Source organism: Rattus norvegicus, chromosome 18 (genome assembly GCF_036323735.1).
Source record: "Rattus norvegicus strain BN/NHsdMcwi chromosome 18, GRCr8, whole genome shotgun sequence".
NCBI lineage: Eukaryota > Metazoa > Chordata > Mammalia > Rodentia > Muridae > Rattus > Rattus norvegicus.
Genome location: NC_086036.1, coordinates 28,266,564 through 28,290,630, shown reverse-complemented (window position 1 = coordinate 28,290,630; position 24,067 = coordinate 28,266,564). Strand labels below are relative to the sequence as shown.

At 48.2% G+C, this 24,067-nt stretch overlaps 2 protein-coding genes across 8 annotated transcripts in view; one reads left to right on the top strand and one right to left on the bottom strand.

Annotated features, from left to right (window-relative positions):
• The window catches only part of Pfdn1 (prefoldin subunit 1), a 52,989-nt gene extending 50,568 nt beyond the window's left edge, over nt 1-2,421 (top strand). The window contains exon 4 of one of the 2 annotated variants that reach the window (NM_001108427.1): nt 1,634-2,421. In NM_001108427.1, the coding sequence (NP_001101897.1) occupies nt 1,634-1,717 (84 nt within the window). In that variant the 3' untranslated portion in view covers nt 1,718-2,421. The remainder of the gene's footprint in view (nt 1-1,633) is intronic. The other variant, XM_039096961.2, reaches the window with a different exon arrangement.
• Nucleotides 2,422-3,056: 635 nt separating this feature from the next.
• Nucleotides 3,057-24,067, bottom strand: part of Cystm1 (cysteine-rich transmembrane module containing 1) — a 67,714-nt gene continuing 46,703 nt past the window's right edge. For 3 of the 6 annotated variants that reach the window (XM_006254622.4, XM_039097367.2, NM_001402495.1), the window contains exon 3: nt 3,057-3,536. In XM_006254622.4, the coding sequence (XP_006254684.1) occupies nt 3,430-3,536 (107 nt within the window). In that variant the 3' untranslated portion in view covers nt 3,057-3,429. Of the gene's footprint in view, nt 3,537-14,360; nt 14,549-24,067 lie in introns of those variants that run through there. The other 3 variants (XM_006254621.5, XM_039097366.2, XM_063277049.1) reach the window with 1 other exon arrangement.

Sequence of the window (24,067 nt, the reverse complement as noted above, 5' to 3'; positions counted from 1 at the left end):
ATATTGTACTGATGCTGGGATTATAACCTGCATTTGTTTGGAAACCTGGGCAGGATGAAGTGGCCCTTGCTGTTATTCTAAGTTTATGGTTTTGTCATCTATGACAGCAGTTTTGTCAGAGCAAAAGCAACAGACCCAGGTCCCTGGGCACTAGCTATGGCTGGGAGAGCTCTGCTCCTCTGCTAGCTCTTCTCATGAGGCTGGGTCCAAGTTGCCCAGGTGGCATGTGGAACTATGACTGCTATCCTATATGGGCACATTCTTTAGTGATGAGCCAGCAGTTATCAGTATTTGCCTCTTAAACTCACAAGTAAGGGTTGTTTATCAAAGGAAGTTCAGTCCCCACTCTATCACTGTGATAGGCCGTATCAGGGTTAGCAGTGTACTTAAGCAAAATTCCATAGCAACAGTACACATTTGGTGCTGCTGAATTGTCACAGTCCTGATGGCTTTTATGGCACTCCTGGTGTTGTAAGGAAGTAGGTGCAAGTTGGCAGAAGGTAGATGAGTCAGGGTCTGGGCTTTTCCTGCCCAAGAGGAAGTTTAATTGGAAAGTCAGGTTAGAGAAGGCTCGCACAAGAGCTGGTACAGATTTGTGTCTTGCTTCTGCAGAGCGAGCCTTGGAACACATGGTTTGAGAGCTGTCTGGCCACAGTAGGAGAAGTTTAAGGCAGAGCTTTGGTACAAATGACCACCTTGTAGATAGGCTCTTTCCCTGTCTGTTCCCTTCATGTCCCAAGCAAGCAGGTCCGGAAGATCTGTCAAGCAGGTTGTGATGCTTCTAGAAGCACAGTGATGTGTGGCCCACCAGCCCTCCATGTACACTTTCCCTGGGTCATGTAGGCACTTTTGTGAAATGTGGAGGACACTGGTGGCACCTCCTTGGCTCTAGCAGCCCCAGTGCAGCTCCTTCAGTCATTGACCCTGGGAGTGGTTCCTGGTATTCTTTGAAGACGTGTACTATTCCTCTAATGGGCACTTCCTGTCTGCTAGATGGGAACACAGCCACAACGTTGTTCCTTGGGCAGGAGCCTGTGGTAAAGCCATCATGCTTTTGGGATGAGCACAGGACAAAAAATGTATATACATCATTTCCTTTGACTAATCTTTGTGGTCCCAGTCCTGATGTGGCTTCAGAAAGTAGTTATGTTTCTTTGTCGAAGTTTAGAGTTTAATTTAGGACAGAAGGTGAGCTTCCACAAGCCTGCTTTACCCATGTGTCATTGTTCTGGATTGTGGCAGCAGCAGATTCATTAGGAAAGCAGTTTGCACTCTGACTCATCTGCCTGAGTGAGATGTGCAGAGACTGCTCTGGGCCCACTGGATAGCGTGGTGCATGCTGTCTGCTCTGTCCACCAGAGGCTGTGGATGCCTGGCTCAGACCATGGAAAACCCAGAGAGACCGTCCACTGTGGGGCAGCAGCTTTGTTCTGGCCTTCGTCTGGTTGTCCTTACTTTGGGGGAAAGGTTGCTATGGGCTGCCCGAGGGGAATGCTGTGGACAGACAGGTGAGCTCACCTGCCTTTTGTTTGGGAGCGTGTCTAATATCACTTCAGGGAGGACACCAGAACCTGTGGCTGTAATGGCTGCACCTGCTCACTTTGGTCCTAACCCTTTTTTTCTCACATTACAGCAGAAAAAGTCCTACCTGGAACGGAGTGTTAAGGAAGCTGAAGACAACATCCGAGAAATGCTGATGGCTCGAAGGGCACAGTAGGAGCTGCTGGGAAAGTTCTTCCTTTCTGATCCCTCTCATCCTGTGTCAAGACAGGGGTTGTGCAGGGCACTGCCCTCCCTCTGCCCTGTGGCCCCATCTCTCTGTCACCCTGAGGCCCTTCAGGTCCCAACTGAATGTCTGCCAACCACTGCCCAGGACACTCTTCTTTCCTGGGGCAAGCCAGGAGCTCTCAACAGAGGGAAGAAATGGAGGGCAGAGGGAGAAAGCTGCCCAAGCCTGTCACTAGGCATGTGGGTTAGACCAGGTTAGACCAATAAAAAACTATGTCTCACTCTATGACATCTGCTTTTCTCCAACTGAGGAGAGAGAGGCAAGTGTCTACCTCAGCTCGCGTCCCTTTTTTCTCCTCCTTCTGTCCCTTGACAGGTGACACATGGGCCTCCCTGTAGAGCATAGAAGAAGGAAGACAAGTTGATAGGTGAGGTGAACAGAGCCACAGTTGGCGTCAGGGTTCCTTCCCTGTTTTCTCCTCAGAATTCCAAAACAAAGTTCAATAGCAAGCAGCATCTCTGGCTCTGTCTGGCCATGGTGCCACCTCTGAGCTCCCCTTCGTTTTCTCAGAACAGCCCGTTCACCGCGCAGCTTTCAGGAATTTACTGCAGGTCAGCTGAACACAACTGTTCTTGAAAACTAGATGTAAACTAAGTATTTCGAAAAAACTACTAGTGAATACTCAGAACACCTCCCTTCCTGTTCCCTGCAGCCAGAGTGTTATTTGGTGGTGGGCTTTAACTGGGAATGCTGATCCAGTGTGTGAAGATGGAAAATTGTTTCTCTTGAGGCGCTGTCTCGTCTAGCCTAGGTCGGACTTTCAGTTTGAGTGATGGAAGCACACTGCCCTCCACTGCTGCTTAGATGGACAGCAGGCAAGGCTGCCCTGGCGCTCTGTGGCCAAGGAGACTCTGACTTGTTTTTTGACAACTTAGCGACACCCTGTGGCTGAATGTGAGAACAACAGGCTGGTTAACTAGTTTAGGAGTGGGTGGGAGCAGGAAGAGCCTCTGATTTGTTTACCCTGTGATTATGGACTCCTGGTGAGCAGGAGCAGTTCAGAGTCACCCAGAGGTCCCTTTCCCAGGGCCTAGGCATAAGCGAGTCTGAGCTGTGTTGGTAAATATGACACTGGGCCTTGGGCAGCACTTTTAAGACATTAGCCAGAATAGAAGAAAAGTTCCCCTTTGTGAATTGGGTGGTAGGTATCACAAGCTGACCTGCTTGTATCTTACGAGCCGTGGTGGTTGGAGTATAACAGAATCTGGGAGATACAGAAGCACAGCCCCAAGGAGGTTTAGTTTACCCGGAATGATTCAGACACACAGATTTTGGACAGATTTATTGAAACATATAGGGTGTGAGCAGAGATCTAGTGGTGTGTCACATATTGCCATTACCTTGAGTGTATAATTTAAACATTATAAATATATATTTCATAACTAAGCCTTTGGCCAAAAAAAAAGGGAAATTATTTAGCACATTTGTTAAAGATCAGTAAGAAATGAGTTTTGAACATTAAAAAGATCAAGTCACTGAACTAAATAGCAGAAACCCTCACTAGTCTAAAACTCCATAGGACTGAGAGTAGAGGTGTCTGCGCAGAGCTAGTCAATACAGCAATCAGAAGAGGTGGGCCCAGGCACACCTATCGGAGTGGCACAGAGCGGCCAAGCAGAAGAGCTAGGCTCATCAGGTGATCAGGTGAGCATGTCCCACAGGCAGCAGCAACACAGAGCAGTCCAGCAGGCTGTGAGGCAGGTGGATGGGCCCAGGTCATCTCTTCTTTGGTCTTCTACCACATACACTGGAAAGAGAAAGGAGGGGGAAAGTGAGACGGAAAGTGAGGCGTACACCTCAGGCCTGCAGTCACCTCAGAACCAGAGAAGAGTGGCAGCAGCGGCGTATGCAGCCTGCTTCTCCGTGCTTGCCAAGGGTGCACAGAGGAGGCTGGCCTTTCTTCTCCCATTGCTCTAGAGGACAACCTTCTTCCTCCTGGGAATGAATACTAGGGACACTATAGAATGACCTAACCAAGGAGTAAAGCTGGTGACCTGTAAACAGCTGAGAAGCCAGGAAGCACTGTCCCCTACACCACAGAGGTGTGTGTGTGTGTGTGTGTGTGTGTGTGTGTGTGTGTGTGTGTGTGTGTGTGTGTGTTGAGGGGGCACTCCTGCAGATTCAGATAAGCCAAGCAGAATTCAAATCTGTATTTTAAAGGAATGATCAGGAATAAAAGCAACAAAACAACAAAAACCCCACCAAGCAGTGGTGGCACATGCCATTAATCCCAGTACTCAGGAGGCAGGGGGATATCTGTTCCAGGACAGCCAAAGACACACAGACCAAACAACAACTCCTTCCCCAAAAAACCAACAACTTGGGGTTGCACATTACACTGTAGAACACTGCAGCAGGGGGTGCGGACTGCCTGGAGACCTTCAGAGTGGAGCTGCAAGTCCGAGCCTACACTGGACTGCACCTCAGTTTCTCTTCCCCCAGGGGCTGGTTCTATGGTGGGTAGGAGTTGGCACCCTCATCAAATCCACACCTTCAAACTCGCACAGCACAGGAACTTGCGGATTTTACAAATTGAACCAGTTATACAGTGGGCCTTCAACTCTAGTCTTGTGTTTTCTATTTTACACCTTGGCAGTTCTGGGGCTGGAGTAGGAGCCCAGCTTGTTAGGAATCTGGCACGGGTTCAATTCTAGACCACTCAGTCTCCAGCTTTTACCCATGGGGAGGGTAATGCCAAGACTCAGTGAAAAGCCCACCACGCAGTGTCATCCAACCCTCTGCCTTCTTGAGGAACAGGCACAGGGTACACGTAGTTCTGCCTCCCGGTGAGACCACCTCCCAAGCCCGGGCACAGGCCTTCCCACTGTGGGCACCTTGATCATGCTCAGCTGCATCAACACAAATACCAAGTCCTGCTTCCTTCACTGCCTTCCTCTCCACTTCAGCCACGGTCACTGCTGCCAGGCCTCTTTCACAAATTCCTGGAAGCTTGGGGACCTAGGGACTTCCAGCTCATCCAGATGACAGTCTTCCAAAGTTCTTCTGACCATCCTCCCTGTCATGCTAGAAGGATGGGGATGGGGAGAGGTGGGGTCTGAGTCTCCTACCTGCTCTTACTTTCAAGTTAACCAAAGCAATAGTAACTGACCCAGGAGCAAGTCTGAAGGCCTTCCAGAGCGTCACAGCATGTGCTAAGAGCCTAGAGATGGTAAACCGGAGAACAGCCTTGCATTTCCAGAAGGTGTCTTTACTGACTAGCAGAGCCTAGCCTCTGCCTTGGAATCTCCATCAACCCAGGATTCTCATGGCTCTGTATTGTGTTGCCACTGTTCCTGTCAGCTCTATGAGGGAATCAGTTGCCTTGAGAATTCTCAAACCTTCCCACTATCAAATCAGTCAGGTATTCTGTGCTCGGTGGGCCTGTCCTGAGGCTGAGTTCACAGTGCCAGGTGGTCACACAGCAGGTGCTGCAGCAGGGAGGGCTCTGCACCCGGGTCAGCTGGACTGGTCCGGTAACTGCCTTTCATAGGCAAAGCAGTGTGTGTGTACGCCTGAATACCTTACATAAGCTATGCTGGCACTTTGATACTATCCCCACACCTCTGCCCTCTCAGTTTTTCTACTTTTTTTTTTTTTTTAAGAAGGAAAAAGGGGTTGGGAATCAAAAGCAATGGGGTAGATATGGGAACAGGCTGGTTCAGGCCTGGAAAATGGTTCTGGCACTGTAGAGCTTGTTCAGTTTGAGATCCTCCTTGAAGGTCGAGTGCCCCCCTGTGGCCAGACTTGAAACAAAGGCTCCATTCTAGTCCTGTGGTACACAGGACTTTTAAAACTGGGTTCCATTCATTTAAATCAAAAGACTAACCTCATTCATTCACTAGGGTCACAGATTATTCTGTTTAACCACTGGTAGGGGTCTCTCTTGGTTCCAGGCAAAAGGTCTATTCCCAGTGATTAGGCTAGGGTGACATCAGATCAGGGCTCCTTTATTGCTCTGCCTCTTTTGTTGAAGCCATCCCTCCACCATGGACCAGCTGTCAGTCTTCTCAGTCTGGGGTAGAGTCTTAGAAGATCAAGGACCTAGAACTTTTCACCTGGGTGTAAATACAAGAGGTGGTGGTGGGGTAGGAGAGTGCAGGGTGGGATCTGGAAGCCTAGTGTAGGTCAAGGTGGCCCCAGTGTAGGTCAGGGTGGCCCTCAAGGCCTTGGGTGCAGAGCGAGTTTGGGAGGACTCAGATGGTCACAGGCAGGGCAGTTACTCACCTCTTGTCTTTATGCTACCAGAGAGGTAGACGGGCCATGCCAGGAGGCACACAGTGTCCTGTACCAAGTGCCTGTGCAACAATCCCTGGAGCCTTTCTCCAGGCCACCAGACATATCACACCAGAAGGCCCTTGGTTCCAGGACAGTCTACAACCTCACAGGCTTCATTTACAAGGGCAGGGATGAGTCACCAGAATGTGAGCAAAGGCTTCAGGTGATGTTAGCCTGACATCTGAAACCTTCACTTGCTCTACTCTGACCTTCTAAATGATTAATCAAAGGCTCTGGTATGCTGGTAGAGTGGACAAGTCCTTGTGTATGCATGCTTGTGAGTACATCTCAACAGTCTGGCCTCAGGAGAGGCAGGCAGCAGTCTGACCCACAGCTTTTCTGCAAGGAGCAAGAACCTTCAGCAAGAAGACTGCACCTTGAAGCAGAAGTTCCAGCCCAGAGACAGGTCCCCCAGCCCTTTAGGGTTTGTCTGTCAGGAGCATACAGCCACATTGACCCATGAGGAGTGCCACCAGTGGAGTCTTGGTTGCCACCACCCCACATAAGGCATCCAGACAGATGGCAGCTAACTGGCCTTCCTGAGATTACAGAAGATGTCAGAATGCTTTCCAACCATCTAGACCAAGAGGCAGATAAAAGGAGAAATCTTAAGTGCTATCATAAAAAGAACCTCAAAATAGGATGGCCTTACAGGGAAGGGAGGACATACAGGCAAAGGCACTTTTGTCTCACCCCTTGGAGGAGGATACCTATGCCAGAGACATTTACTGCCTGCACAGAGATGTCCCATTGCTTAAGGCACCTGTTTAGCCCACAGCACCAAGTATGTGTGAAGTGTATGCATGGCGACAAGGACTGCGGTGGGATGGGCTCAGCTTGCAGGTTGTCAGTAATGTCTCCCCTAGACTCCACAGGCTGAGGGTGTGAGAGGTTAGGAGACCCTTCCACATGCCCCTTCCTCTCCCACTAGACTGTCACAGGCCTATCAGGACTTCCTACAGCCTCAGCCAGGTTCCATGGCCACAGCTACCTTTGCCTGCTGAGTCTGGCTGTTCTCAGCCCCTGTGCCTTTCATACCTTTATGTCTCAAGCTGCCCTCAGAAGCTTCACTTCTGACCTCATGATCTCTTCTGTGGAACTGAGTCATGAGAAACCAGGTCTTCTAAACTCTTACTCTCTCCCTACTTCAGTGCCCCAAGATTCCCTGAAGCAGATCAGACAGAGCTGGACAGGCAGTTTCCTGCTGATTGGGACACCTCTGACTGCCACCCACTTGCTTCCATGTTCACGGACTGGTGTGGGGAAGATCAGAGTATGGGTATGGGTCCTATCCCTAGTCTCAAGTGCAGCTGAGGGGCTAAAGAAACCTAGGGAACCCCTGGGTCATCCAGGTGAGCCCCGAAGTAATCCTGCCAGGGCTTAGTACTCCACTCCCAAATCTGTGAGCAGGACGCCCCAGAGCATCACTGGATAAACAGAACAAAAGGGAGTGGCAGCACAACGAACCCCTAGAAGCTCAGCACTCAAAGGCTACACGGGGGTGCTGTCCCCAGACCTAAACCACAACTGGTGCATCTGTACAAGTAGTACTGGCCTAATACGTAGGTCTGTACTGCGCCTCTAGACAAGCACAGGGACAAGACTGGTTAGAGGCTAAGGCAGCTTGAGCCTCTGAGCTAGGTTCAGGTGATGTGCAGAAAAACCGAGATCGCCTTGGCCATATTAAAGATTCTGAGTGTCAAAAAGTCTGTTGAGACTATGTAGTTAAAGGCAGATCCTTACCTGTGCACATCAGGATGGCTCACCTCAAAGACAAGCAGTCTGGCTACAGTACAGGTGCCAAGAGATATGGCTGTTGTGAAAGGGAGAAACTGATCTGCTTCCTGTGCCTCTGTTTTCCCTTCGGTGCTGACAAAGGTCAGCATGTTGGTCAAGGTCTAGCTCCTGCCCTGCTTGAGAATGTTCTAGAGTCAGAGCCCATCCCTGATAAGGACCTGCTCCAGTAGTCAACTGTGAAAGAGTACATTTCCTACGTGCCTGCTGAGTGCGCCCCTCAAGAGAGCTTGTTTAGCCTTTCCTCAGCTGCTCCTCGACTCCTTGTTGCTTGGCGCTGAGAATGATGGTTATGCACCTGTGTTCCCGTTCCAGTCTAGATTGCCACTGGCCCACCACCACCAATACACAGTCTGACCTTACACACCAGAAAGTAACACAAAGTGTATTATGAACAAAATGAGGAGGTAACGTGTTTGGTGGGACCTGGTAGGACACGCAGGAACTAATAGGAACATCCTATAGGAGAAGTCATGCAAGTACAGGTGTTCTTATTCTGGGTCTGTGAGAAGGGGCTCCCACCAACCTGTATTAATGTGTATTTCTAATCAGTGCAGTTTCATGTTATTAGAGGGTGAGAAAGCAGGCTGGGCACAAGGTGAAGGGGGTGTGGGTGTGTTGCGGGAGGGGACACAGATGACAAAAGATGATCTGTGTGGCAGGCCAGGCTGATGAGACCCTGCAGGGACGGGGGAGGGTGAAATAGTCAGACGTTTAGTTGCTGGATGAAAGGAAGAACCTCACATAGACACAGGGCAAGGCAACATTTTCCTGGGTGTGGTGTCTACAACTATTACACAGATAAAAGTTCTGAAGAAAACAAGGAGATGGCTCAGGTGGTAAACTGTCACACAATTGTGGTGGGGCCCTGAGTTCCATGCCCAGCATCCCTGCCAAGTGTGGTGTATGTGCCTGAAATCCTACACGGGGAAGGAGAGACAGGGCAATCCCTACAGCTCACTGGCCAGCCGGTCTAACTAAACAATGGGTGAGCTCTAGGTTCACGAGGAACTTTGTCTCCAAAAGAAAAGAAAGAAAGAAAGCAAAGAGGAGAGGGGAGGAGGAGGAAGCAGCAGCCACCAATATTGGCTTCTGGTCTCCACATGTAATGATGTGAACACACGTCTTTAAAGGTCATTCTGGAGTAAAGGGTAAAGAGCCTCTAAAGCACTGTCCCCCAAGAGTCCCCCTAACTGTGAGCCTGTGGAGGCCTGCTGTTATCTGTCCCTCATCTAGCGCGACTGTGTGCACATGGAGGTCAGAGGACAATTTGCAGGAGTTGGTTATTTTCTTCCACTGTACGGATTCCAGGAATCGAACTCAAGCCATCACGCTTGGCAGCAAGCCCCTTTACCTGCTGAGCCTTCTCACTGGCCCCTCTATCTTGTTTTTTGGAAGGTAAGTTTTCATTGAACGTAAAGATCAATAACTGGCTGTCAGGCCTCCAGGACTCTCCAGTATCTGTCCTACTCCTTGCTGGTGTTCCAGGCGTTCGCCGATGTCTGTCCTTTACATGGGTGCTGGAGAGCTAAACTTCATGCCTGCATGCGAGCACTACACTCTCCTCAGCCTCACTTCACCTCGTTTCTTAAAATCATGGTCTCTCACTGCACCTGAAGCTTAACAATTTGGTCCCCAGTGCTGGGACTGGATTACAGACAAGTGTATCCCACCACACCCAGCTTTTTGGGTGTTGGGAATGAACTACAGTCCTTACATTGCACTGAGCTGACTGAGCCTATTATTTGTAAAGGCCAATCCAATGTGAGTAGTCTGAATGAGCCAAGCCAGCCCCAGGGATGCAAGATGCTAGGGGTTCACTATTTATTCTCCAGTAAAGATGATATTACAGGGAAAGCAGGTATTTAAATAGAGAAGTTAATGGAGGACCCTTTGCTAGGAGTTTGGGGTGATTGCCAGGACTGAGTTGAGGTCCTGAACCTACTCTTCTATAGGAGGGGCCCGCAGATCAATTATGGGGCCTCTCTGAAAAGCCTCTGCTGCTCTATTACAACTAAGAAGATGAAGTCATGGAAACTGTTGCAGTATTAAGACAGGTCAAAAGTGAAGGCTCTCAATATGAAGCCATATAAAGTTTCCTCCCCGAGTTTCCCAGGCAGCATTCGGATCTTAAAACATTGCACTGTTTGTCCCGACAGAGCTATTGGCGAGTGGAGGGCCCTCCAGTGTAGCACAGGGCTGGTTGGTTTGCATGCAGATCTTGGCTTTGCAAATGGCAGCAAACATCATTGATATGGCCTCACCCTACGCCACACCCAGTGCACAAACTGCCTGGGGCTCTATCCAGATATGCTTATAAAATGAAAGGCCTACAGTTTGACAAGTAAAACAAAGAATTCATTTTGCTTTTGTGTTTCTGAATTTCCCATGCTGCAGAAAGAAGGAAACAAGCCACAAAGAAAATCCCAAACGGCCATTTCCTGCTGCGGACCTTGGGGAGCACTCTGATATGCCCCGAGGGAAGAGAGCCTAAGCAAATAATGCTGCACATTTAGTGAGACCGAAGACCAGATTCCTCTGATCCTGAGGTCAGCCAGAAGACTTGATGGGAGGGGCACTGGGGCACAGCAGTCACTCAGTACCTTCTGGGTTACAGCTGGCACTCAGAGCAGATCAGAGGAAATGGGAGTGGGAACTGGGAAGATGTGCTGTGAGGATCAGAGGTGAAGGAGTCAATTATGGACGGCTCCAAAGTGTACTTGGGAAGACAGTTTCTCTGGTACTCCAAACCCAGCATGAGGAACATCACAGCAGACAACAGAGGTCACTGTCTCACATCACATACATATCCTAACGCAGGAATTTTGCTTTTTGGAACAGGGTTTCTCTACGTAGCCCTAACTGGGCTACGACTCACTATGTAAACCAAACTGGCCTTAAACTCACAGAAGTCTGAGACTGCCTCTGTGATGTAGGCTTATCCTCTTATGCAGCAGGTCTGTGTCCTGACAAGTGTGAGGACCTGGAGGCAGGGAAGTCTTCAGGAACCTCACGTGCTGCCTCAACTCAGCAGACACCTCATCGTGCTGGGGGCTTAAGCTCTGTCACAGCAGTGAAGAGCAAGAACACAGAGAGCAATCAAGGACCCTACTTCAATACCTGTCAGGCTGGAGCCCCAGCCAGGGCTACACAGTAAGACCCTGTCTCAAATAAGTGGGAAAATAAGACCAGGCCCCACAATGATCGCGACTGAATGCAACGCCAATAAAAATCCTAAGACACAGCATAGATAGATTATGGAAAGACAAAAGGACGTGATAATTAAAACAAGATTCCCTATAAAGTAGAGTGGTCAGGTCAGCAGTTAACAGTACTTGTGATTAGTTTCTATGTCTCCTTAGGTCTAGGGATAGAACAGAAATAACAAAAGGGCTGGCACAAACATGGCTGGCTTGCTCACAAATGTGCAGAGCAAGCCCTGAAACAAGGGGAGTTTTCCATAAAGAATGAAAAAGTTGAAAAAACTGGAATGTAGAAAATAATACAATCCTGAGTATATTTTATTTCATTTTTTTTTTTTTGAGAATACCCTTGGCTGTCCTGGAACTCAGAGGGCATGCACATCACACCTGGCCCCACCCCAGAACTGAAACACTTTATTTTAAAAATTAATCTAAAAATGGATCATGATTCTAAATAGAATAGGAACGTTTTTAGGAAGAAATTTAAAAATCCTCAGTACTTGAGGTTAATTTAGCAATATCTATAAAAGAAAAATTGGCAACCTGGACTTTATCAAAATTAAAAGCGTTTACTCTGTAATATGGTGTTAACAGGATAAAATGGTAGACAGGTGCCTGTAATGCCAGCATTTGGGGGTAGAGACAGGGATGTCAGGAGTCCATGGTTCTCCTTGGTTCCATAACCAGTCCAAGGATAGTTGGGGCTACATGAAACTCTAACACATATAAACAAGGGGGGAAAACCCTCAAAACAAACAAACAAAAATCCCTGAGAGGCTGGGTCGGGAGACGGTGCAGTAGCTAAGAGCCCGTGCTCTTGCAGAGGACTCGGTTTGGTTCACAGCCACCCAAAACTCTAGGTCCAGGAGGCCTGAAGCTCTCTTCTGACTGCCGAGGGTACCGGGCATGCACACAGTTGCATATACAGACATGCAGGAAAAACAGTTAAATAAATCTTGGGTTTTTTTTTTTTAAATTGTTGGGCATGGTGGTGCACACACACCCCCTCCCTTTTTTGGTGCATACTTTTAAACCCAGCATTAAATCCCACAAGCAGATCTCTGTGACTTTGTAGCCAGCTTATTCTACAGAGCAAGTCACAATACAGTCACTCAGGCTACAGACCCTATCTCAAAGGAAAGAGAAAGGGAAAAGACCTCAAAACAAGCAGACTGGTCTACAGCAGATCTCTGGTCACAGTAATACGGTCGAGGGGGCTTGACTGGGCTCTGTTTCCAGTTCAAGAATGAAAGGAGCCGGCAGAGTGGATAATTACCATTTCATTTATATATGGGAATTTGGCTGATGGCAAATCTCATTTCAAATTAATGGGGAAGAGATGGCTGTGATATTTATAAACATGCTTTACCCATAGCTCATAACTTCTTCCCAAGGTAGCACAGAAACTGGGATTTCTCTTCCTCAAAGCAGATCAGGAAAGCTCTTTTCCCTTCCTCTGTTTGGAGCTGGCCATCATGAAATCCTGTGACTTGCCTTGTCAGAGTAATCCTTAGCAAGGAAAGAATTCTGCATGGAGAACAACTGGAAGGGACAGGGCTCACTGGGTTTCCCCACTCAGTCTGTGGGCATTAGACTCCTTTCCTCCAGTCCCTGCCACAACTCCATGGCTGCCTTTGCTACAGTAAAGCCACTCTGCTACAATGCAGTCTCCAGGGAAACCCAAAAAGATGTGGGGTTCAGAAAACTCAATTACATAGAGGTTCCCAAACAGTAGTGAACCCAGAATAAGGCACATAGGCCCTTCCTTCATTCTCTACACCTCTTCTTCAGACCCCTCCACCTGTAATGTCTTTAGAATACACCAGTTAGCATGATCCCTGAGCTCTGAGTCACTCAAGGAAAGGCTGTGGGAACGACTTACACAGCCAGGATCAGAAGGACCAGTAAAGCTTCCTGAGGCTTGTGCCTGACATCTGATATGGGACCGGCCCTAATAACGCAGTGTAGTCATCGTCCGCCATCTCCATTGCTGTGCCCCCCCCACCCCCCGGCTTGTGGATCTAATGCCATCTCCTCTGAGGCATCTTCAGAATGAGCTGAGTTGGGATGATATGCTGGTGTCTGCCAGTGCTGCTCAGACTGCCTGGTGCCTAGAAACCTTCCCACTTCTGGTGTCAGAAGAGATGTGTTGTGACAGCATACACAGAAGAAACTGAATCAGGCTCTATTTCTTTTCTACTCAATGACCTAATCAAAACTGGGGCTAGAACTACCAAAACAGAAAAGGTGAGACTTCTATCCACCATGATCATAAGTTTAGGCTGGGGATGGCGCTACATGCTTGTATCCCAGCAGCACTTGAGAGGCAGAATCAGGAAGACAGTAAAGCTAAGGCCAGCTTGATCACACAGTGAGAAACAAGAGAAACACTAAGGGGACTGGAGAGATGCTTCGTGATTAAGAATTAAGATTCCAGCACCCAGGTACAAGTCCAGCCTCCTAGTCATGCCTGTACCCAGCACTGCTCAGGGCACAGAAATAATGGCCCTGGGACCTGCCGGTGACCAACTTAGTTAACAAACATACCAGCTCAGGTTCAGGGAGAGTCCTTACCTCAAAGAAATAAGTGAAGAATTACAGAGACGACATGCACACAGTTAAATAAAACAACTAAAGGTATGCTACAAAAATTAAGAGAGCCTGATAGAAATTTGCAAGTTTATAAACCAGACAAGCATTCATGAATCAGAAAGAAATTTCTCAGTCAGGCACAGCGGCACACACCTTTAATCCCAGCACTTGGGAGGCAAAGGCAGGTAGATTCTTGTGAGTTTGAGGCCAGCCTGGTCTACAGAATTAGTTTCCAGGACAGCCAGAGCTACATAACGAGACCCTTTCCCTGCAAAAGCAAACCAAACCAGGGTTCTCTAAAAATCAGTAGGAAAAGACAATAGGGAAAAATGGTCTTAAGAATATATACCAAGAGGCCAAAGCACATGCTACCAATCCTGAGGACCTGAGTTCAACTCCTGGATCCACATGGTGAATGGAGAGAACTAACTCCTGAATGTTGTCTCTGACCTCCACATGTGTGTCATGGTAGACTCATGCGCTCCCATAAAACTTAAATATGCAAATGTATAAACTATATATGTATATATGTATGCATGCATACACATTTGATAATGTACAAATGTGTATTTGTTCAAGGTCAACGGTAATCTGGAAGGAAAAAGAGGAATACTATTTCACATTCCTTTACATGTGCTAAACTTTGAAAGACTACAGATTAGGGTTTTTTTTTTTTCCAAAGAAAGAAAACCAAAACAGTCAAAGTGTTACTTGTGTAACACTAGTTGTTTATTCCAGCAGCGGGAACAGCAGCGGCTGTGAGAGAACTGGGTCTTGGTTACTCAGTCCAAGCTGTCCAGGAGGCAGCAGCAGCAGAGCGCGGCCCAGCATGCAGCCAGGACTGCCTGACACCCAGCATCCGTGTTCGTCTTCCTTTCCCGTTCCAAAATGTACACTGGGAAAGGGGCAGGCGGGGGAAGAGAGAGAGCAGGGAAGGGGCAGGCGGGGGAAGAGAGAGAGCAGTTAAGAAGGGGCTTGAAGCAGTGGCCGTCTGGTAGCACTTACCACACTGTAAGACTCACACGCACACAACTGTCAGCTCTGCAGGGGCAGCCCAGGGGCCACTCCAGTGCCTGGCACACATCAAAAATTGTCAGACCACTGTTCCCAGTCACTCACTTCCCTAAGTTATAAAACCCCATCCAGCACCTCATTTGATATTGTCAATTTACAACAAAAATTGAGTGAGTGAGCCCACTCACAGCCCTTGTCCTAAGCCTGGTGCGGGTGGCACTGGAGAAGCTTTATCCACTCATTTAATTCCTCACAATCATGTTTGACTACCAGCCATCATGGTGACATTGTCGTACACCTTTATAGTGTGTGTGCGTGGGTGATGAGCTACAACTACTTCGGATAAGGAGAAAGAATCAGTATGAATTTACTTTAGAGTCCAATCACCTAATGCAGTGCAGAGCATATACCAGAGAACAGACAGAGAATACTAGCTACTAAAGAGAGCTCAGTAGGTCTTTATGGGGCCAACAGACTAAGCACGGGAGGAATACAGTAATGATCTTATTTATATGAAAAGAGTTGTCCATATTTCTGAGATAATATGAGAAACTTAAATGTCAGAGTGTGGGGGAAGAATAGAGGTTTTTACTTCACGTTTTCCACTTTTCTTAAATCTATTTGGTATAAGCCACACTCAATGGGGTTTCTCTTCCTAAAATGGAAGGAGAGAGGGAAGCAGAGAGAGACCCAGCTCCAGCAGGAAGATACCGGTCTCATTTGGCTGCCTTGAACCCCTCATGTCCTCTCAGCAAGCTCAGCTGTGCTGCTCACTGACCGGCACTAATTGCCTCAGTGGCCCTGACCTGGCTTGCTTCCTAAGCCACTAGCATAAACTATAAGTCCCACTCAGCCTGGCTCCACCCAGGCTGTGCTCCCCTCGAAGCCACAGCTGGCAGTCTCTGATCCCTGCTCCCATCTACTCATTAAGCCTTGATTCTAGTCAGACTCCTCAGAGGTTGCTGCCTCTGGGCCCTGAGTGAATGCCAGGACTCAGGCCAAGCAGCAGAAGCCAGATCAAATTACTGACGCTCCCTCTAAGAGGCTCAGGGCCTAGAGGGTGAGCAGCACTGTGCTTGTGCCATTCCTAGAGCTGGGCCCTGTGAGTACAAACACAACCTCCCCTGTTGGTCTGTTGCTACACTTACAAATGCTAAACTCTGAGCCCCAAGATCTGGTTGCGGTCTAGAGGAGTGCATTCTCAGGGATACCAGATTTTATTGTGTAAACCTTGCTCCCCAATTTAAAGCTGACTGGTTAGTAAAAGGCTAGAGCCTGTGATTGGGCAATAGAGAGAGAAAGGTGGGACTTGAGGATCGAGTGAGGGGGCTCAGGAGAAACCAGGGGGAGGAGGAGCAAAAGAGAAAGACGGAGGGAGGGGGAAGAGGAAAGGAGGGAGGGAGGAAGAGGGAGAGGAGGAAGAGGAGGAGGGAGAAGAGGAAGAGAGGGAGGGGGAGAGGAGGAAGAGAAGGAATCCGTATGAGGCTGGATGGTTCATGAGCATGTGACCAGGAGAACTGCATCCTGAGGACAGGCTGATGGACAGAGGCAGCCCGGGAGAGACTAACAGCAATTAACAAGGGGCATGTGGTTTGGCTACAGGTGAGGATAGCTTAGAACCTGCCCATTCCAGGATTAGAGTTGGTAAATAAAATACCAGGCTTCTGTGTCTGTTATATGGGCTAATTAGAATAATTTCTTTACACTCCCCTATATGCCATGCCCCAAACATGCCAAGGTTTCTGTTGACCCCTGCTCTCTCCCCAAAGCAACATAACATTATTAACACACAGCCCCAGCCTCACCCTCTTTTCTCTGGGTTCTTCTACGGAGCTGAAAGCTCAGCTGGTCTGGGTCTTGGAGGAAGAGGGCACAGGAAGCAGTGAACATCTGGGAGGATTCTAGGTCCTGGATTCCCTTTATCGGCTCACCACACTATAGCCCTATCTATGTTCTTTTCACATCCTAAGCAGAGTCCCTACATCTCAACTCCAGTTACAGCTTCTCTCCACTGCTGCTGGCCTGGTTCTTCAGGGGTACACGATCAGGAAGAGCCTGCTCGCTCCATCCACCAACACTAAGGACATGCATATCTTCTGCAAACATTTCCTTTTGCCATTTCTTCTAGGTGGCCCTCCAACATCTGGAACACAAGGATACAGGACTGCAGCCTCCAAGTCAGCACAGCTGCCCTCATCTCCCAGACACGGCTTTCATAATAGCCATCATGGGGCCCACACACAGGAGGTGTTGCACATTACAGGGAGCCAGCATACTGAGGTCCAATTTTATGGAGGAGAAACTGCTTCAGATAGAATCTGGTTTTGTCCAAAGTCAGCTGTCAGCATTTCCTCCCCAGTCTCGCAGCTAATCTGCAGCACCTCTCACCGTCCCACACTTAACCCACCAACCAATCACTCATTTGCTCAAGAACACCTACTTTTCCCTTTACTGTCTGAACTATTCAGACTCCATGGATCCTATGGGTGTGTGGGGCCTCAGACACCTCAACCAAGTGCCCTTCCTTGAACATGTAAGACTTTCATTTGACCTCTGTCCCCAAGGCAGGTTGCCTAGCAGTTTGACAAGAGTATATAGCACTTAGAGAGTTTGCAGCAATCACAGAAAGCATCGCCAATGCCCCTCTTCCTAAGAGTAAAGGAACCTAACTCCGGACACACGTGCCCTGTAAAAGCAAGTACTAGGCTGTGAACACTCCAAACAGAAGTATGAATTTCATGTGTAAAATTCTGTTTCCAGCACTAAGGAATATATTTTGTAGTGTGGAAGTCTGCAGAACTCTGGTCACTGAAAGCTGGGTGACAGGAACTGCTTTGAGGCAGCCAGTGTTTATATCAGAGATTAAAGGCAAAGTCTGCTGGGCCAGGACCCAGCATGTCGTACAGCCATGCCTGGCAATGTGTGTGTTACCACCCTTGAGTGGCTCACACTAGACCTCTGAATGTATAGGGCATAAAAGTGTCTTAAACAGTATATCCCATGTCTCTCCCTGCAGTATGCAAAAAGGCAGCGCTCTAACTACGTTCTCAAGCTGCCTCTGTCCTTGTCTTTCTCCTCACCTCAGGAACTGAGGTACAGCTGGAAGCAATAAGCAAGGTAGGGGAAGGGGCAGCAGGTTCTGCCAGGACTCTGCTGATGAAGTTCACATAAAACAGAAGGGATCCTTTCTACCTGACAACTGCACACAGACGCACGTGAGAATCTGTTATTGAGGTCTCATCCCACGGTCCTTGGCTCCTAACTCCTGCCCAGAGGCAGCCACAGAAACCAGGACTCTTCCCTAAATCAGGTTCACAGAAGTACTAACCCTTCCCCACCTCTCTGTGTTGGAACTGGCTATTAAGAATGAACTCCCTTAAGAGCTGGGCACCGTGGTGCATGTGTGTTCAATGCCAGCCTGGTCTACAAAGTGGGTTCCAGGACAGTCAAAGCTATGTAGTGAGGCCCTGTCTCAGTAATCAAATAAACATACAAACAAAATAAATAAAAAAGGTGAATTCTCTGGCTTACCTTAAAGTAGGTCAGAAGTTTGTCCTTATTCCCTAAGGATCCTGCCCAACAGCGCCAGAAAGAGGAGTGCTACATTGACAGGCCATGCTGGTTTCCCTGCTCTAGCTGACCCTTTAGTGCAGTGAGTCTCAACTTGTGGGTTGTAACTCCTTGGGAGTCGAATGACCCTTTCACAGGGGTCAACTAAGACCATGGAAAAACACAAGCTATTTACAATTCATAACTAGCAAAATTATAGTTATGAAGTAGCAATGAAAATAATTTTATGGTTGGCAGTCACCACAAAATGAGGAACTTATTAAAAGGTCACTGCATTAGTCCAATCATGGATGCCTCCATAAAACATTCCAAAGGGCAGAGCTTGGGGCTTCTAGACAGCCCTAAACTGATGGCAGTTCCTGGATGTCAGACCTGGAGAGGGCAAAAATACAACTTTCTGCACCCTCATGGTCTATATCACTTTGTCTTTTGTACTGGCTTTTATAATAAACCAGCAAACCTAAGTGTTCCCTGAGTCATTCAAGCAAACCAATGAACAGGAGGAGGGGGTTGTGGGGACTGAGACTGGATGGAGGAGCACATGTAGAGACTGAGCCTTCAACATACAGGAGCTGATGCCATTCTGGGTGGACAACTTGAGAATGGCTCAGATGATGCCCAGGTTGGCATCTGGTGCTACAGAATCAGATGCTTGCTTCTTTGATGGGGAGACTTCCCAAGCTGCTGTTAGAGGTCATAGACATCTTCTGTATTGATGGGTAATAAGGGGATAAGGGGAGATGCAAAGGGGGTACCTTGGTTTTCCGGGGCATCCTAAAGGAATATTGTGTTGTTTCTGTCAACCTGATACAAGCTGAAGTCATCTGGGAAGAGGGGGCCTCAGGTGAGGAACTGCCTGGACGGTAGCAAGTCTGTGGGACATTTTCTTGACTGATGGCTGATGCGGGAGGTCCCAGACCACTGTGGGTGGTGCTATTCCTGGTCAAGTCGGCTGAGCAAGACATAGAAATGAGGTACAGGAGTCCTTTAGGGGTTCTACTAGAGTTCCTGCCTTAGCTCCCTCAGTGATCGACGGTGATCCGAACATGTAAGACAACTGAGCCCTTCCCTCCTGGGCTGCACTTGGGCATGGCCTTCATCACACCAGTACAAAGAGAACACATGACAACACATGTCCTCAAGCCAGGCCACAAACTTCAAGACGTCATGTCTCCATTGAGTTGGGGGTACTACATTCAGGATTTTAGAGTAGTGATTTTAATAAAACATATCAAATTGAATTTAAATATACAATCATCTACTTCCTAGCCAAGCAACCTTGGGTAGTTAATAATCTCTCTTAGCCTCAGTTCCCTCTGTAATAAAAGAGGGGTAATATTGGTGATCTGCAGCCCAGAGAGTTGTTGGGAAAATTAAAAGACAATACATCATCAGAGCAGTGCTGGCACACTGTGAATCACTCTGTAAACTTCACTGAACTCTTACTGTTATTCACATGACTGTGAGTTTTCAGGCAGGGCCCCTCCTGATAAAATGAGGAATGGTCTTGCTGTTTAGCCCAGGCTACCCTCAAACTCTCAATCCTTTTGCCTAAGACTCCCAAATGTTCAGATGACAGTCATGTGCTACCAGCCAGACAAAAGTAGGCTTCTTACAGGCTGATCTAGATTAAAAAGACTAAGAGGGGCTCCCTTGGACTCTAGGGAGAAGCTTCTGAAATAAGCAAGGGGTCAGGAGGCAAAGCCACATGCTGTTCTAGAAGCAAGAGGTCCCGCTGTAAGTAGCAAGGGCTGTTCCTGTGGGTGGAAAGAGCCGCCACCATGAGGGAAGAGAGAATGAAAGCAGAGCTGGTGGACCTATGGGAGAAGGGAAGAACCTTGAAATCGGGCTCTTGCCTATGTATCTTCCCTTGCTCCGCGCTGCACACATCTCCACACAGTTCCTGTTACTTTTTTCCTTTGGCTTCAACATAATTGGAATCTAGGTCACACCTTTAGGAAGTCCAATGCTTAGAAGCCCAGCAAGGTCCAGGCAGAGTGCCTCCAAGAGCAGTGGAGGGGATCTAAATACTGAGCCTGAAACACAGGAAGCACTGGTAGGAGGCGTCAGGACTAGAGCCCAGGGACACAGACGCAGGTGCAGTCAGACAGGCCCATGCCCAACAGAAAAATGCCTCACCCACTGAAGGCCTGGACCTCCTGTGCACCGCAGCAGGAACTCTGCTCCTCCCAGGGGTTTTCTCTGCACCTGCCTAGACCACCTGCTGTGTCTCAGCCTCCCAGGAACCAGATGGGCAGGAACACCTGTGCGCAAGCACGCCCATCCACCTCCAGGAACTGGCCTGGCGGCATATCTGTTGAATAACCCTTTTTCCTTTCCTCGTCAAAGGCATGGCCTGTGGGACTCGGAGAAGTCAGCTCCTAAACCACCTGCCTGGCTCATTAGCTGGCTCCTCCCATGGTGACGTCAGAAACTCCGTTCAAGATTGGATCACCTTGTGAAAATATCATCCTTGCCCTCTGCCCCCATAAAACCTCTGTTCCTGAGAGTTATCTGCTTGTACGCTATAGCATTCAAAACAAACTCAAACAGCAGAGCACAAAACCCAGGCCACAGTCCTGACAGGTCCCTTATTTAACTCAAACCTGCCTGATGCCCCTTCCCTCCCTAGGTCAGCCCTGCTCCTAACTTGGACTGTCCTTGCACCTTGATATTGGTGCTTTGTAGTAAATGCCCAAAGCCGAAAATGTCCTGTCAACAAAATACCACTTGATTATGCTTCCTGTCTCTGCAGCCATGTACCAGAGCAGTGAAAAAGTTACCACAGAAAAGTCTGCAGCATTCTCCTCTGCTTTGCCCCACCCAAGTTTTGACCACTCCTTGGAGGAGCTTCTGCATGGTCTCCAGCCCATCAATACTCGTTCAGGCAAGCACTCTCACTGGCAAGCATGCAAATCCAGCCCTGTCGGCTGAGCTCTAAGGCAGAGAGACTCAAGTCAACATTCAGATGAGAAAGGACTGACTCTAGGCCAGTGCAAGCTGCACAGCACATGGTAAGACAGGGTGAGCAGGAGTAACGAAGGCTATAGCTAGTGATGCTTTCCTTTTTCTGAGTTCCTAATTTACACACTGCATCCATAAGGCCTGAGATTCAGGGCAGGGTGCCAGAAACATGGCCAGCAGGATCTCTGCACCATTCACATGGGCTGCATGGCCCACAGTCTAGGTTCTTACCGTGTCTGTGGCTACGGAGAAGAAATCTGAGTGACTCATCTGTGGGTCTAGAGAATTTCTAATTAACAAAGAAAACACTGATGACCATTAAGACCTCAGCTTCACACAACCAGCCATCTTACTTCCAGCAGTAATGGCAGGTAAATACAGGGGGATCCAGGCCTGGGAAGCCTTTCCATACACAACAGCTGCAGCTGTACAAGGCCCACTCCAAAGCAGGTGTGTCAGGAGCCCGTGCAACCAGTTGGGTGGCAATTCCCAATAGCAAGGAACTTCACAAGTGCACCATTTTCCCAGGGAACATCTACATGTAATTCCACTTATATTTTACAAGAACCAGATGAAACGAAAGCAGATTATCAGTCAACAAACGGACGCTGTGTGCCGGAACAAAGCTGCTGCTGCTGCAAGTCCTCGGGCTTCTGCAGCTCACAGCTCAAGTCTCAAAATGGAGCCATTTCTAGGGACAACCTCCCCCCACCAAAGCAGGGTTCTATTTAGCACAAGGCGACCCCTGCAGTTACAAGGAACTCACCAACTCGAGAGCTCCTGCTGGAAAATGATATGTAAGGATGCGACTGTAGCCTGTTATGAAAGCTGATCAAATATCAAAACGCAGTGCCAGGCTGAGATGACCACTCAGGGTACACTGCCGTCTAAACTTAGAAGCTGAGGAAAGCTGACTTTTGGTCTGAAAGTCAAGCCCTCAGTGGAGAAAGGGAATTCGTCAGCAACTAATCTTTAAAGACATCTTGCTTTAATATCCTCACCCAAAAAACTGAATGCAAGGACCTGAACAAATATTCTATAATAAAGATCATTATTCACACTATTTGAAGTTATTTACAACGGCTGAAAGGTGAATACAGCTCAATGTCTACCAATGAATGAATAAAATAAATGTGGAGTTTATCATCAATGGGAATTACCCAGCCTCAAAAAGAAAAAGTGGGTAAGTGCTAAAGAAATGAAATCAGCCAGTCACAGAAAGTCACTATGATTCCACTTATCTGAAATAGAGACTGGTCAAATCCACAGGCAGAAAGGGGAGTGGAGTTGTGGGGCATGACAAAGGGATGGAGCATGGGGTCTGTTAATCAAGAGATGCCACATTTCAGTCTGGGAAGAACAGACAATGACTGAACAACAGTGTAAATGCACCTAACGCCAAAGAGCTATATGTTCTCAGATACGGTCAAAAGAGCGGATTTTATGTTATAAACTATACACATCCTTTCAGGGATCCTGAGTGATATCAAAACCCACATTCTTCAGGCTCCTACTGATTCGAGAGCCTTCCAGAGCTCTTCACCATTCAGGACACCAGAGCCTAGTTCACAGCAGCAAAATTCTTTAAGCTGGTGGCACAGGGACGTTCTGTTCCAACGGCAGCTTCAATTCCCCTTAGCCTGGACTCCAGTCAGCCACAGGCATGTCATGGTTACCAAAATCCAAGGCTGCTCAGCCTTGGGGTCTGCCTGCTCTCCTGGCCCATAGACTCTTCCAGACTGCTCCCTCTGAGCACGCCTGGGGGTGCCCAGGGCTCCAGGAGAAACTAGCTGTGGTTGCTCCTCAGTCTACCACCTCAATGCTCACTTCTCTTTTCCTGACACAGCCAACCCTGGAGGATTTTAGAATTTAGAATTTAGAGACTGTCTAACTCAGGGTGCTGGTGCATGCTAGAATAGGGAGAACCAACAGGTCAGACAACTGAAACTCTGTATCAGGACAGGGTCCTCCTGTGATGAGCTGTGGGGGGATGAACACCAGTCCTGTGTCACTGTGGGCTGGCCCTGCCTTCTGACTAACACAGCCCTCATGTTCTGGTGAAGGACTGGAGATGTATAGCTAGCTCAGTAGGAGAGTTTTCCCAGCCTCTAATGTAGATGGCCCAGAAAGTAAAACTGTTACAATGATTTTAGAGACCTAATGAGAGATCAGGGAAACCACTGCTTTTGGGGGTTTAGTACTAGAATTATAGGAAAAAGAATTATAGGAAAATTATGGAGAGGTTACTGTGAGGGGAGCCAGCTCTTTGGAACCTGCCCAAATGGGCAGAATCGCCCAGGAGGAAGCTGCTGTCTTACCTGTTCATGCCCAGGCACAGAAAGGCACAGGCACCTGTTATCAGCAAGGTCAGCCTGACTCATGTGCAGTGCCAGCCCCATGAGCCTCATTCAAACAGTATCTGCCACATTCTCCAGGAGAGCAAACACTGCCATATCATTTCTACTGAATACAAATCATGTTTTATCTTAGGTATACAGACCACAACTGGCTTCTACCCAGAACAGATTTCTAGGTTACTAATTAACAGCTCCCACAGATGTATTTATGCAAAAACACCCCAGGCTGTTTTCTTCCTTGACCAACAGACATAATTATATGACAGTAAAAATAGCTGTTTTCTCCTGTGTGCAGGTACAGCCCTGAACCCAGTGAGCTCTGAGGTCAAGGAGGAGACAGGAGGACATTGTCACTGAGTGTGCTGACATGGCACAGCCCTCACTGACGGGTCTATGTCTCCCCTCTGAGTATCTGAGCACACTGCCCAGAGTTAGAGGATAGGTTATCCTTGCACATCTGAAAAGAGTGGTGTGAGACGCTCTGCTGGTCATGTACACAGTTTTTCTAA